Source organism: Macrobrachium nipponense, chromosome 40 (genome assembly GCF_015104395.2).
Source record: "Macrobrachium nipponense isolate FS-2020 chromosome 40, ASM1510439v2, whole genome shotgun sequence".
NCBI lineage: Eukaryota > Metazoa > Arthropoda > Malacostraca > Decapoda > Palaemonidae > Macrobrachium > Macrobrachium nipponense.
Window position 1 is genome coordinate 41,481,781 of NC_061101.1, and position 13,763 is coordinate 41,495,543.

At 40.0% G+C, this 13,763-nt stretch overlaps 1 protein-coding gene across 1 annotated transcript in view; it reads right to left on the reverse strand.

The window, feature by feature from the left end:
* LOC135212115 (cullin-5-like) overlaps positions 1-13,763 on the reverse strand; it is a 278,450-nt gene that overhangs the window by 19,945 nt on the left and 244,742 nt on the right. Inside the window, exon 12 of the mRNA XM_064245512.1 lies at positions 11,614-11,775. Coding sequence (XP_064101582.1) covers positions 11,614-11,775 — 162 coding nt within the window. The remainder of the gene's footprint in view (positions 1-11,613; positions 11,776-13,763) is intronic.

Below are 13,763 nucleotides of genomic sequence, written 5' to 3' on the forward strand. Positions count from 1 at the left end.
AAATAAAATCCTAGACAAAATAGATAAAGCCTATCTAAAAGACACGGTAATGGAGAATTACAGTAGAATAAGAAACTATACTCAAATGAGAAGATAATAGAGTTAAAAGATGACAGACTTTTTAATTAGGTACGAGAAGGCAGCATCCGAGTGTGACAGAGCAATGGGGAAAAGCACACTTGAAGGGGAAGTCAAGGGTTATGTATTTGAGCAAGCAAATCTTACGGAAAATAAAAAACAAATGGTATTATTGGCTTGGCTTGTGGGCAAGGAAAGTTAGAGTACGAAACAGTGTCACAAACAATGAAAAGACTTTGAGGGATTAAAGATGAACAGGAATGGTTGGAGTCAGAGGGCAATGAGAGTTTTAGGAGAGGGAGGGAAAACCAGAGATATCAGGGAAGATGGAACCGAGGTGGGGTGAAAGAAATCCTATAAACAAGGAAGAGAAAGTAACAGTATGTGCAATAAGCAGCTTGGAATGGCATTGGGCTAGGGATTGTCCTCAGAATTTTCATAATAGGAAGAAAATTGAAACAAAACAAGAAAATAAGCAGAAAACAGAAACTGGTACAGAAATTTACATAGGAGCAGTTAATAAAATAGAGGAAGAGTCGTGGGAGGTTGTTGATGCAATTTAAGACAGTGTATATCGACAGTTTGCGGGGAATTGTGACAAGCACACATTGTCATGGATTTGAGTCAGGAAGAGCTAATGAGAATGAGATATACTAGGACAGAGTCTAAAAGTGTTTAATTTTGGTGAGACACCTTATAAGTCAAAAGGAGTAATGGAAATACCTGTGATATTAAAAAACATGAAGTTTTATTTGAAGACAGAAATTCTGCAGGGTGATATACCCTGGCTAATAGGTAAGCAAACCATGAGCAAAATGGGCATGACCATAAATGTGAAAGAAAATTGTCATAATAGAAGTATTAGGGGGAATGAAGGTAAAGTTACAAGAAGACAAAGAGGGTCATTCAAGAGTACCAATAAGGAGGAGGAAGGTAGAAGAATTATCACTGGAGGGTTGGAAGGAAAAAGAGTCTGAGGGAATGAAGGTAAAGTTAAGAAAAGACAAAGAGGGTCATTTAAGAGTACTTACCTATAAGGAGGAGGAAGGTAGAAGAATTATTACTGGAGGGTAGGAAGGGAAAGTCTGAGGGAAATTAAGAACACAAAGAAGAAATTACATTTAAGGTTTGATCACAGAAGTGGAGATAAAATATAGAAGCTAACAGAGGAAGCACAATGGCGTAATGGGTTAATGGAGAAAGAAAAGGAGGAAATAAAAAAGTTACTAACGGACCTGATTGGAAATTGTGAGATATGTAAAAGATACAAAAGAAATACAGCTAAACCAGTAATGGGCTTTTCTTGGAGTAAAACGTTTAATGAATTGTAGCAATGGATGTGGGAGAGATAGAAGAAAGTTCTTTGTAATGGTGGATATGCCAACGAGGTATTGTCAGGCTTATTGAATAAAAGATAAGAAACCAGAAACTATAATAAAGACACTTTTTGATGGCGGGTTGCTATATTTGGAGCGCCCTCCAAAATAGTGTCAGCCAATGGGGAAGAATTTCAAAATAAAAAAGTAGGAGAATGGCAGAAAGATGGAATATTAAGGCATTAGCCACAGCATCGGAATCTCCACGGAGCAACGGACTACGTGAAAAGACTGTAAGCATGATCAAGAGAAGTGTAAGGAAGATGATGGAGGGTGAGGAAGTTGATTGGTCCATAGCACTGAAATGGGTAGTAAGTGCTAGGAACTGCTTAATGAATAATGGAGGTTTCTCTCCTAACCAATTAGTATTTGGAAAAAACCCTTCCCTGCTTAACCTAATGGGAGAAGAGAGTTCAAGTCCTGCAGTCAGAGAGAAAGGGATGGAAGAGGGTATGGTAAGGGACACTGAATGCAATGCAAAAGGCCAGAGAAGTGTTTATAAAAAATGAGTCGTGTAATAAAATATGAACATAAATTTGAAGTAGCAGTGGTAGGAGATGAGGTATTCTATAAGAAGGAAAATGAAAATGAATGGAGAGGACCTGCTCAGGTAGTCGGAGTATCAGGAAAAACAATAGTAGTTAAACATGGGGATTCTTTAAGAGAAGTAGCTAGGATACATGTTACTAGGATTCAAAGACTATCACCAGAAAAAGAAGAGATATCTGCTAGAATAGATAAATCCCATGGTGTGAAAGGTAGATCCAATGGCAGAAAGGAGAGGAGATAATAGTGGGCGGGAGAAGGAATGCAGACACAGAAGAGGCTATAGAAAGAGATGTGGTAGAAGAAACTATGGAAGATGATGGGGAAACTGACTTAATAGAAGAGATACCAAAATTCAAAGAGGGAAATAGAGTTAGAGCTATAAACAGTGATGCAGGACAAGTAGAAAAATGGACTATGTTAAGTCTTGCAGGAAAAAGATCAAGCAAAGCATGGGCTCATTCACACAATGGACAAGACTCACAGTCAGGTGACAAGGGTTGGTTAACTTGACGGATTATAGTCGGGTAGAAAAAATTGAAAATGAAGAGGTGCTGTTGTTAGGATTTGAAAATAGAAGCGTAATGGAAGCTAAAGAAAAAGAACTTCAAAGTGGAGAGAAAACAAGGTATATGAGGAGGTAAATGATGTTGGACAAAAAGCTATATCTTCAAGATGGATAGTAACTTTAAAGATAAAAGGGGGGGAAAGGATATGTAAAGCAAGATTGGTAGCTAGAGGGTTTGAAGAAGAGATGGCAGAATGAGAAAAAGACACTACTACATACAATGCTGAAATTTTAAAATTTTGTCTGACCATAAAAGTGAAAGATTGGAATTATTATACATTGGATGTCAAAACTGCATATTTACAAGGTGACGAGATACAAAGAGAAGTATATTTAAAGCTACCTAAAGAAGATGGTTGGAGTGGATTATGGAAGTTGCAGAAAACCGTCTATGGGCTCAAGAACGCAGCAAAAGCAAGGTATTGTAAAGTGGTTAAAAGTAGTGGAGGAGCTAAAACCTAATATATTGTTTGGAAAAAAGACAATAAATTGAATGGTATATTTTGTGTACATTAGGAAATTGAAAGGGAAATTGCAAGTAGGTGAACAAGAAGATAAAAGGTTTAAGTATATAGGGTAGTAATAGAGCAGAAGGAGAATAGATTTTCCCCTAATCAGTGGTAGTATATAATTCTATAAGAGAACCAGAAGCTAGAAGATATACGGGTAATAGTGTGTTAGAACAAAAGGAGTTAACCAAGTATAGATCAGTGGAAGGACAGCTGAATTGGGTATATCACTACATACCATGCCAGAAATATCATGTGATGTTAGTGAATTAAGCAAAACATTTAAAGAAGGAATGATTCAGAATATGAAGAAGCTTATTAAAATTGTGAGGAAAAACTAAGAACATGATGGGCGAAGTTACATTAAATGAGATGGAAGATGAAAAGATTTATTGGGAAGCCTATGCAGATGCTTCATTTGTAAACATAGAAGATGGCCATACTCTACTGGGTTATATTATATCCTTGACAGATGGGAAGAGAAGTCCCATATGGTGGAAGTCCAGGAAATCCAGAAGAGTGGCAAAATCCACCATTGAAGCCAAAACCCTGAGTGTTGGGGAGGCTATTGAAGGATTAATATATTTCAAGCATTTGTGGGAAGAGGTAGTAGGAGGGAAAAATTTTAGAAGCGTTGGTTAATAATGATAGTAAAACACTAATGACCGCCATCAAAACAAGTAATGGTTTAAGTAGTAAGAGATTAAAAATAGATATTACAGCAATAAGGGAAACCATAGAATCTGGGGAAATAAAGGAGGTGAGATGAATAAAAGAAAAGGAGCAAGTGGCTGATGTATTAACTAAGGCAGGAGTTTCGTGGGAAAATATTAGAAATTATGTAGAGGGTAAAGAGTTGGAAGATAAAGGAAATTAGAGGGGACTAGGTTAGGAAGCAGTCGAAGCGGAGGGAGAAAGAGATAAGTGTGATTATATATTATATATGTTTAGTCAATTCATTAATTTATATTGTTATTGTTATTTTCTGCATTGTCGAAATATGGTGGATGTTATATGTATGGACAGCATATGGTTGATTTTAGAAGGTGTCTATTGATGTATTTAAGTTGTGTTTTGACGTCATAGAAGACAAGATGGCGGCGGTGTCTGTTGGATGTAAACAATAACACAGGGAGAAGGAGAGACGTGCATGTGCTGTTTGGTTAGTAGGAGAGAGCTCTCTGTCGAGTAGGAGTTTTTGGGTTTTAAGTCTTGTTGTGGTGTTGTTCAAAGGTTTTATCAGGAGTATACTGGTATTGGAGAACATGTACAGGTGGGTAGATTGTACATTTGTGTAAAGAAAGCTAGATTAGGCTAGGTCGAAATTCAAAAGAACCACAGCACTCTAACTTGACATAGCATCTTGTCTGGATCATTACCAACAAAATCCTCTAGGGAGGGGATCAAGAACGACTTGAATCTGGCAACAAGGACCGACAGATTCCGAGTCTTTGCTACGAATTCGGGACAAATTCAAGTGAGACAGATCCCCATCCACCCCAAGTGCTCAATATGGGGCTCGTGTGGTGCACAAGCCAGGCTCCGAAGAACGAGAGTCACGTCCCACTCAGGGGGCCTGAGTTCCCTGGGAGGGCAAGAATTTTTGAAGCTTCTCATCAGCATAGAGGTCTCCTATGAGGATGAGAGATCGATGCCCTTCAGGAATAAAACTAGGACCAGGGGAGCCAAGTAGCCCTCAACAGCCAAGATGGAGAGAAGCATCTATTAGCAAAAAAAGATGAGAAAGTATGCTACCTGCTGAATAGTAGATCTGACCGGAGAGATAACCCCTCTACGACACCCACCACATAAGATAGTGCATTTCTCCTGGTACACAGTTACAGAGGACTTGCGTAGCTATACAAACATCTCTGCCACTGCTAAAAGAGAAAAGCCTCTCACTTACAAACAATAGATGCTTGATAGACCACAGCCATGAAGATATCGACTCTACAATCTGGTGGAACCTCTTGACATGCGGCTGGCAAAGAAGTTGTGCCAAGGAGGAATCTCTCTTGGTACCTCAGATAGCAGAGCTAGCAGGTCCAGGTACCATTTGGTATGTGGCCACTTGGGAGCCACCAGGGTCATTCTGAGATTAGGGGTGATCATTACCCTGTTGATCACCAGACAAATCTGAGAGAATGGGGGAAAAGTGTACACTACGAGATTGTCCCAAGGATGCTGAAAGGCATCTTCTGCTGCTGCCCATGGGTCTGGGATGACCGACAGATCAACGGCAAAGTCCTGTTGTGCCGAGTTACAAAAAGGTCTATCATTGCGCATCCCTAAAGGTCGAACAATCTTTCCAGGAAGTTCAGGTGTAGGGACCACTCTATCACTATCAATTGACCATGGCAACTGTGTTTGTCTGCCATTATGTATGTTCCTCTTACCTGGAATGTATCTGGCTGACAACTCCACTGGGTGTGCTACTGCACACACTCATTCACCTGCACCATCAACTCGTGAAGCTAAAGGGGCATCAGTCGCCCCTGCTTATTGACGTATACCCCCTACCTTGGTGTCATTGCTCATCAGCAACAGAGTGCTGTATCACTCAATCCTGAAACTCTTGGAGAGCCAAGAAGGCTGCCTTGACTTCTAGGATATTGATGTGGTGTTTGTTGTTCAGATCCCACACCCTGGAAACTAGCAACTCTTCCAGATGTGCGCCTCTTCCCTCGCTCAATGCATCAGAGAAAAGAAGCATCTCAGGAGGGGATGTGTGTAATGACACTCCTATTATGAGGTTTCTGTCATCCAGCCACCAGGCTAAGTCATGTTTCACTTCCTTTGAGAGATAAATGAGAAGGTACAGGTGAACCCTTGTTGCAGACCAGAACTTCTTTCTCTACTGAAGGGAACAAAGGTGAATCCATCCATGAAGGATCACCTTCTCCAAGGATGAAAGGGGACTGAGAATGACTTGCCACTGCGAACTTTGTACGATTACGCTAACTCCCTGAACTAGCTGATATGAGAGTCTGAGGGAAAAACTCACTTCTGCCATATATATCAGCATGCCCAGGTACATTATCCTCTGCTTGGGTATGAGATTGGATTTCTTGAGATTTATTACAACTCCAAGGCTGCAACAAAACTTGAGAAGTCGATCCCTGTCCTGGAGCAACTACGAACAACAGCTCATCAGGACTAGCCAATTGTCAAGATACCACAGACAATGTATCCCGTGCGAATGGGCCCAAGGCAACACCAGGGTGAACACTCACATGAACACCTAAGGAGTGGTTGAGAGCCCAAATCAGAGAGCCCTAAACTGGTACACCGTCTCCCCGAGGATAAAGTGGAGGTGCTTGTATGAGGACTGATGGACGGGTATTTGGAAATCCGCACCCTTCAGGTCCACCGTAATCAGGAAGTCAGACTCCCTGATGGCCGTGGGCAATGAATGTGTCTTTTCCATTGTGAACCAAGTTTGGCAGATGAATCGCAAGAGGGAGAGAGGTTTATGACCAATCTCCATCCCTCTGTTGTTTTGTCAACAAGAAGAAGAAAAAAAAAAAAGGGCTGTAAAAGCCTGGAAACCAATCTGTCACGACTTCCAAAGCACCTTTCTTCAGCATCAATTTCACCTTCTAAGCTGAGAACATGGGTTTGGAGATGAACCTGATGGCTGGTGAGAGGTGGCAGAGACTCAAAGGTTAGTAAATATCCTTTCCAAAGAACTTGCACTACCCAGGTCTCCACTCTGTATCACTGCCATGTTGCCCAATCATGTGGGGAGGAATGCAGCCCCTAGCATCCTCCTTTCTTCTTGCCCTTGCCCACTCTCCCAGCCTGGGAAAGGGCTGAAAGGAGCACCATTGTACACCATTCCTGGTGGGGGCAGAAGAAGGTTGGGTATTCCTACAGTGGGCCCTTCAAAGACTGGGACTTCTTAGGACCCGTAGAGGATCAACAATCTGGGAGCTTTGAGTCAGGACCGCGTCCCTCCTCTTCAACACCAAATTTGCTCACAGGTTTGCTGTCTGCTGGGGTAAGTAGGAAATGGCCCTACCTCCAGATAACGATCTCTTGAAAGTAGCACCTTCCTCAGGGTTTCTCGAACCCGGGGAAGATGAGGAAGTGATCTTGGACACGGACAGTAACCATTGATCCAGCCAAAAAAAATGCCTGGAATGCTGCCATGGTAGTAGATTTCAGCACCTCTGACTCCTGCTGTGAGAGGGAGACTTCCTCTGCATGGAGCTGGTCCAGCAACAGGCCTAGGCCTAGATGAACCAGGTCCAAGTCAACCTGTTTGGTTGACATTGGCTTCTCCAAGGGCACATAGAAACGCTTCTTACAAGGGATAGGAGGGGGGAGTATCTTGTATGAGTGGCTAGAATTAAGCGAGTTCTCCTGCCAAGATACCAGAGAGCTCACTTGGTCTAGAACCCCTTCGACAAGATCAGACCTCGACAGGCCCAATGATGCTTTTGGTTCCTTGTGAAGCCCCCAGAAAGCTTTGAGAGCAGAAGGACAATCCACAGGAATGGCCATGGTCTCTTCCCTGAGATTGTTATACTGACAAATCTTTCCGGACCTGCCAAAGGCTGAAGCCCCAACAGGAGAGGAAAGCTGTGAGTGGTTGTCAACCTGCAGTAACATCTGCGTGGGTCTGGGAGAGTGGATCCGTTCACAAGAACTGACATGGGGGCTGTGCCAGGGAGAGGGACCTGTTCACACGAACATGGACAGGGCTCTCCCAGGGAGAGTGAACCTGTTCACATGACCATGCAAGTCCCATGGACGTAAAATGTCAAATTTTAGAATAAATTTGTATTTTTCATAGCTAACAAACCTGAGGGCTTAACAATAGGATATTTCCAAATGCAGCTAGGAATCTGTGAGATCTGGCAACGCCTGCATATACAAGGTGAGATCTGGTCAAAGGCCGCATCTAATCCCGTGATACCCAGTCTTTTCCCAACCCAGGAATAAAAAAAAAATTATTGAGGGGTGGCTAGAGGTGGGCAGCATGTGTTAAGACCTCGGGTTTGTTAGCTATGAAAAATACAAATGTTTCTAAAATTTGTCATTTGTTCATATGCAGAACAAACCTTCAGTCTTAACAATAGGATAGCCTTATACTTGGAGGGAGGTATAGACATCCTAAACTGGCTGGGAGTTAACCCACCTGACACCCCCTAGAACATAAGGAGTTTTAAAGGAAGGAGACAAATCCCCATGAGAATACAGATAAAAGCAATATCTACAACTCAATCATTCTGGGTTACAGTACAATGATATATGGGCAGATTCATTGCATTTAACCCTCTTACGCCGACTGGACGTATTTTACGTCGACATATTTTGTCTCCCGTGTGCCGACTGGACGTATTTTACGTCGACTTACAAAAGTTTTTTTTTAAATTCGCGGAAAAATACTTATAGGCCTACCAGCCTAAAACTTTTGAATCACGCGCCTTGGGGGATGCTGGGAGTTCACGGATCAAGGTGTTGTTTTGTTTACAATCGTTACGCAGGCGCGCAAGCGCGAATTTCTTTCTTGCCGCACTAAAAAGTATCTGTGACACATCTCGGAAATTATTTCGTCACTTTGACATAATTTTTGTACCATTGTAAATTAGCCGTTACATAAAGTATTATATATGAAAATGTGCGCATTTTTATGTAAAATACGACAATAAAATACTCATGATTGTAGCTTTTATCAGTTTTGAGATATTTTCATATAAATAACAATAATTGCCAAAATTTCAACCTTCAGTCAACTTTGACTCTACCAAAATGGTCGAAAAACGCAATTGTAAGCTAAAACGCTTATATTCTAGTAATATTCAATCATTTACCTTAATTTTGCAACTAATTGGAAGTCTCTAGCACAATATTTCGATTTATAGTGAATTTATGAAAAAACTTTTTCCTTACGTCCGCGCGGTAACTCTTCCGAAAAAAATCATACATGCGATTGTGGTAATGTTTGCACCATTTTAAAATTAGCCGTTATATAAAGTTTTATATATGGAAATGTGCGCAATTTCATGCACAAACTACAACTAAAACAACCCATGGTTGTAGCTTTTATCAGTTTTGAGATATTTTCATATAAATAACGATAATTGCCAAAATTTCAACCTTCGGTCAACTTTGACTCTACCGAAATGGTCGAAAAACACAATTGTAAGCTAAAACGCTTATATTCTAGTAATATTCAAGCATTTACCTTCATTTTGCAACAAATTGGAAGTCTCAAGCACAATATTTCGATTTATGGTGAATTTAGGAAAAAAATAACATTTTCTTTACGTCCGCACGGTAACTCTTCCGAAAAAATCATACGTGCGATTGTGGTAATGTTTGCACCATTTTAAATTAGCCGTTACATAAAGTTTTTTTATATCTGAAAATGTGCGCAATTTCATGTAGAATACAACAAAAAATAATTGAAGGTTGTAGCTTTTCTCATTTTTTGAAATATTTGCATATAAATCACGATAAATAGAAAAAAAACCACGTTCGGTCAACTTTGACTCTACGAAATGGTCGAAAAAAACGCAATTGTAAGCTAAAACTCTTACGTCTAGTAATATCAGTCATTTATCTTCATCTTGAAACAAATTCGAAGTCTCTAGGAAAATATTTAGATTTATGGTGAATTTAAAAAAAAATCTTTCCTTCCCTCCGCGCGCGGATTCTCCGCCACAAATCTCCGAAATACGTACGTCCCATTCTCGGAAATTTGCTCCGTTTCATATTAGGCATTTCATAGAGTTTTATATATGAAAATGTGCGCAATTTCATGTAGAATAAAACAAAAAATATTTGAAGGTTGTAGCTTTTCTTATTTCCGAAATAATTGCATATAAAAAATATATATATAAAAAAATTCGACATTTGGTCAACTTTAACTCTTCAGATATGGTCGAAAACTGCAATTGTAAGCTAATACTCTTACAGTATAGTAATATTCAATCATTTTTCTTCATTTTGAAAGAAATTGGAAGTCTCTAGGACAATATTTAGATTTATGGTGAATTTTTGAAAAAAATATTTGTTTACGTCCGCGCGTTACGAATCCATGCATTATTTTGTGATAATATTTTCTCTGTGTTGCTTTTATCGTTTTACAATGTGTTATATACCAAAATGATCGCAATTTAGTGTACATTACAACGAAAAAAAGTAACTTGTTACCTTTAACCATTTTGCGCTATCATATATCGCATTATTTATATATGATAATGATAATTTTTTTCATTTCTGATGGTTGCATACTAAACGTCAGGCAATGACAAAAAAAGGAGCCAAAAATGAACTCTTAATCTTGAAAACTAAGCGCACTGTGATTTTTTTTTAAAAATATTTTTTCCGCTTCCGCGCTCACTCCCAAAACCCTCCGGCACATGGGAGACAATTTTTTATTTACCACTCCGGCGTAAGAGGGTTAAGAGACTAAAGAAAATTCTGACTGTTCAATAACAAAACCTATGATTACAGGGTCTGTTATTACTCCAGACCTTCCTTTGCCAGAAGGTGGAGTATATGCTACTGAACAGAGGATTTGATATTCATAAATACATTCAACCAACAGACTATCAGTATGGCTACCAAACTCACCTGTATCACACCAGTCCAGCATGTGACATGTCTATTCCTCAACCTGCCTGAAGGAAGAAGAACAGAAAAAAGAGAAAGAAAGAGACCTGCCCACTCACTCATTCCCTCCTTCACACAATCACCATAGGTAAGATACAAACTGTCTGGTCAAGGACAAGGATGAGCGCAGTGCAACAGTTGTAGAGGTGGAAGGTTCCTTACTGGCCCTAGATGGTGGCTTCTGGGGACCAGTATCTGTAGAGGCCCATGCACCTGTTGCTCCCATGTCACGGGGTTCGGAAAACCCGTGGCATGGTTCCCTTGTCTGTGGACATGGGAGAGCAATCGAGAGATCCATATGCCTCTTTTATGAAAAAGGCTAACCGTATGAAAGCCTACAGTAGGGAGAAGTAACTTCCTTCCTCTGGTCCTTCTGTGTAACGGGCCCTTTGGAAGAAGGGGAACAGGAGCTGATACATAACAAAGAAAAAGATCAGCGAGGTTTCTTCTTAGTGTCGCATTGATACGTCACCAAGGGTTGAAGAAGGACATCCCTGAGCAGGAGGATGCTGGAGCAGCATGGAGGTTGACAAGATCAAGGCAGAACGTACCACCATCGGGATAACAGTTGTGACCGTGGTTCCAGTCGACATTGTAACCATATGGCAGTAATCACTGTTACAGAAGCAGCAGTCACAGGACTAGTCACAGAGGCACTGAGGTGGGAGATTAACCCCCAGACCAAAGACTCCCCCGGAAAATTCCCTTAATATGCCTTGATGCCTTGGATCTCCCCAAAACCTGAAATAGTCAGGTTAGTTGAGGCATTCTCCCTTTCCCCCTTAGGGTATTTCCATATGTAAAGACCAGGTGTATTCTTGTAGGAACAATTATACATACATTGTACCTACCTCATGACAACTATGTTCTTCCATTTCAAAAGACACAAAATTCCCGCAAACAGACTCACCCATAAAGTCCGTCTCAACTCAGGATCTGGAAGTTCTGTTGCTAAGCGTAGATTATCAAAGCTAATTTTGTCATTTGTTCGTTGATTCCAAGCAAACATAACTGCCATCTGGAACGTCGTTACATCTAAGTCAAATCTACCCATATTGTTGGCGAATGTTATCTGAAAATGAAAAACTTATGTAAACACTGCTCTAGATAGAAAAATTGTTAGGCCCAAACCCATAACCTAGTTCACCACAGTATTGTTTACTATTCACTGGGAAAGTATTGCCCTATAGGATGAATTTAATCAAATTTTCCCAAATGTTTCCTCAATTACCAAAGCTTTTATAGCTTCATAAGTCATCCAAAACTGCTGTTATTAATTATGAATGCAATATTCACACTAACATAATAAAATATCCATCTCACCACATTTCATAGGTCACAACAAAAACTGACACTTTAACATCTGCCCTTGTCAACTTTATCGAAATGGTATTTTAACCAAATTGTAACTTTTGCATTTACTTTTTTTTCACTGCTGCAGTATTACTCTATTCTCCTGCTCTAGCTTAGTTTCCTTTATTTCCTGTCTTTTCTCATTAATTCTATTTATAAGCGTCATTTAACTTCAATTATGCAAGTAATATATGAAGCCCATCATTTTTAGGAACATAAAAAATAATTATATAACCAAATAAAAAAGATGAAAAATATCAAGGCAGAAGAATAGAGAAATACAATGATTAACAAAATTTCAAGGCTGACAAGAACATAAGGGGGAAAGCTCAGAAAAATTTAATGATTGTATACAAGCAGTCCCCGGTTATCGGTATGGGTTCCGTTCAGACGGCCTGATGAGAAGCAAAAACCGCTAATAACTGAAAATCAGCAATTTATGATGCTTATGGCCCCAACAACTGGATTTTGGCACTGATAACTGGTTAATGGTGGCTCAATTAGGTACGTATCGGCACTAATAACTGGAAATCGGCCCATTATGGCACCAAAAATTTTCTATTTTCAGCGCCAGACAAGCTGATAACCACACCGCCTGTATAAGGACCAGGTCTTGAGACCAGATGTATGTGGTAGGTTAAGGTATTCTTGAGCTCACCTATGTAATGGGGGCTTAAAACTAGACAATAATGGATACTTTGAGAGAGAATTATGTACACAAAAGAAAATCCAAAACCACATTAATATTATGTAAAAGATCTGAGTGATATACAGTGGAACCTCAGTTTTCATACATAATCCGTTCTGGAACCTTCCATGAAGTCTGAACCAATAATGCCCACAAGGAACACAATGCAAATACAATTAATGCATTCCAGACCCCAAAAATATTTTTTTAAATATATTTTATAAGGAATAACACAGTTTTACATACAGAAAACAATGAGAAATAAATCTAAATGACTAAAGAAACGGATAAATGAACATTTTGTGGCGGGATCACAAGCTTAAAAAAACAAGTGGCAAATCCCCCTCCCCCCTCCCCATATAAACCTAATCAATCCAGCTGCCAAACTCACCCTCTGTCACACTTTCCTCTTTACACTACAGCATACACGCAGAACAATTGACCTATACCTAAAAAAAAAAAAATAAAAACACATGTACTTACCAACCACTCCAGATACTCTGGGCTATGCTGTGCTGTCTGCCAGTCAAGGTCACAGAGATACCAACCACAACAAAGACCACAACCCAGAACCACAACCCACAACCCCCAAGGACCACAACTCAACAACACAACAACAAAAAAGGAACACAACAAAACAGGAACACAACCACAACCCAACAACACAACACCCAAAGACCACAACTCAACAACAAACAAGGAACACAACCACAACCTCACATATAACAACAAAAACTCAACAACACAACAAAAAACCAATGCGCAAACAATTACCAACACAAAAAAAAGCAACACACACACACACTAACAACACCAACAACAACCCTCAACCACAACAACTCACATATAATCCAACACGAACTCACATACAACTCAACAAAACCCTCACAAGCACAACAAATCCAATAGCACAGGCACAACAACTCCAAAGCAAAAACACCACACTAACAACAAATCAATAACACACAAAACTCAACTGACTTCCAGTGCCTTCAATAAACTGCTCCCAACACTACTAA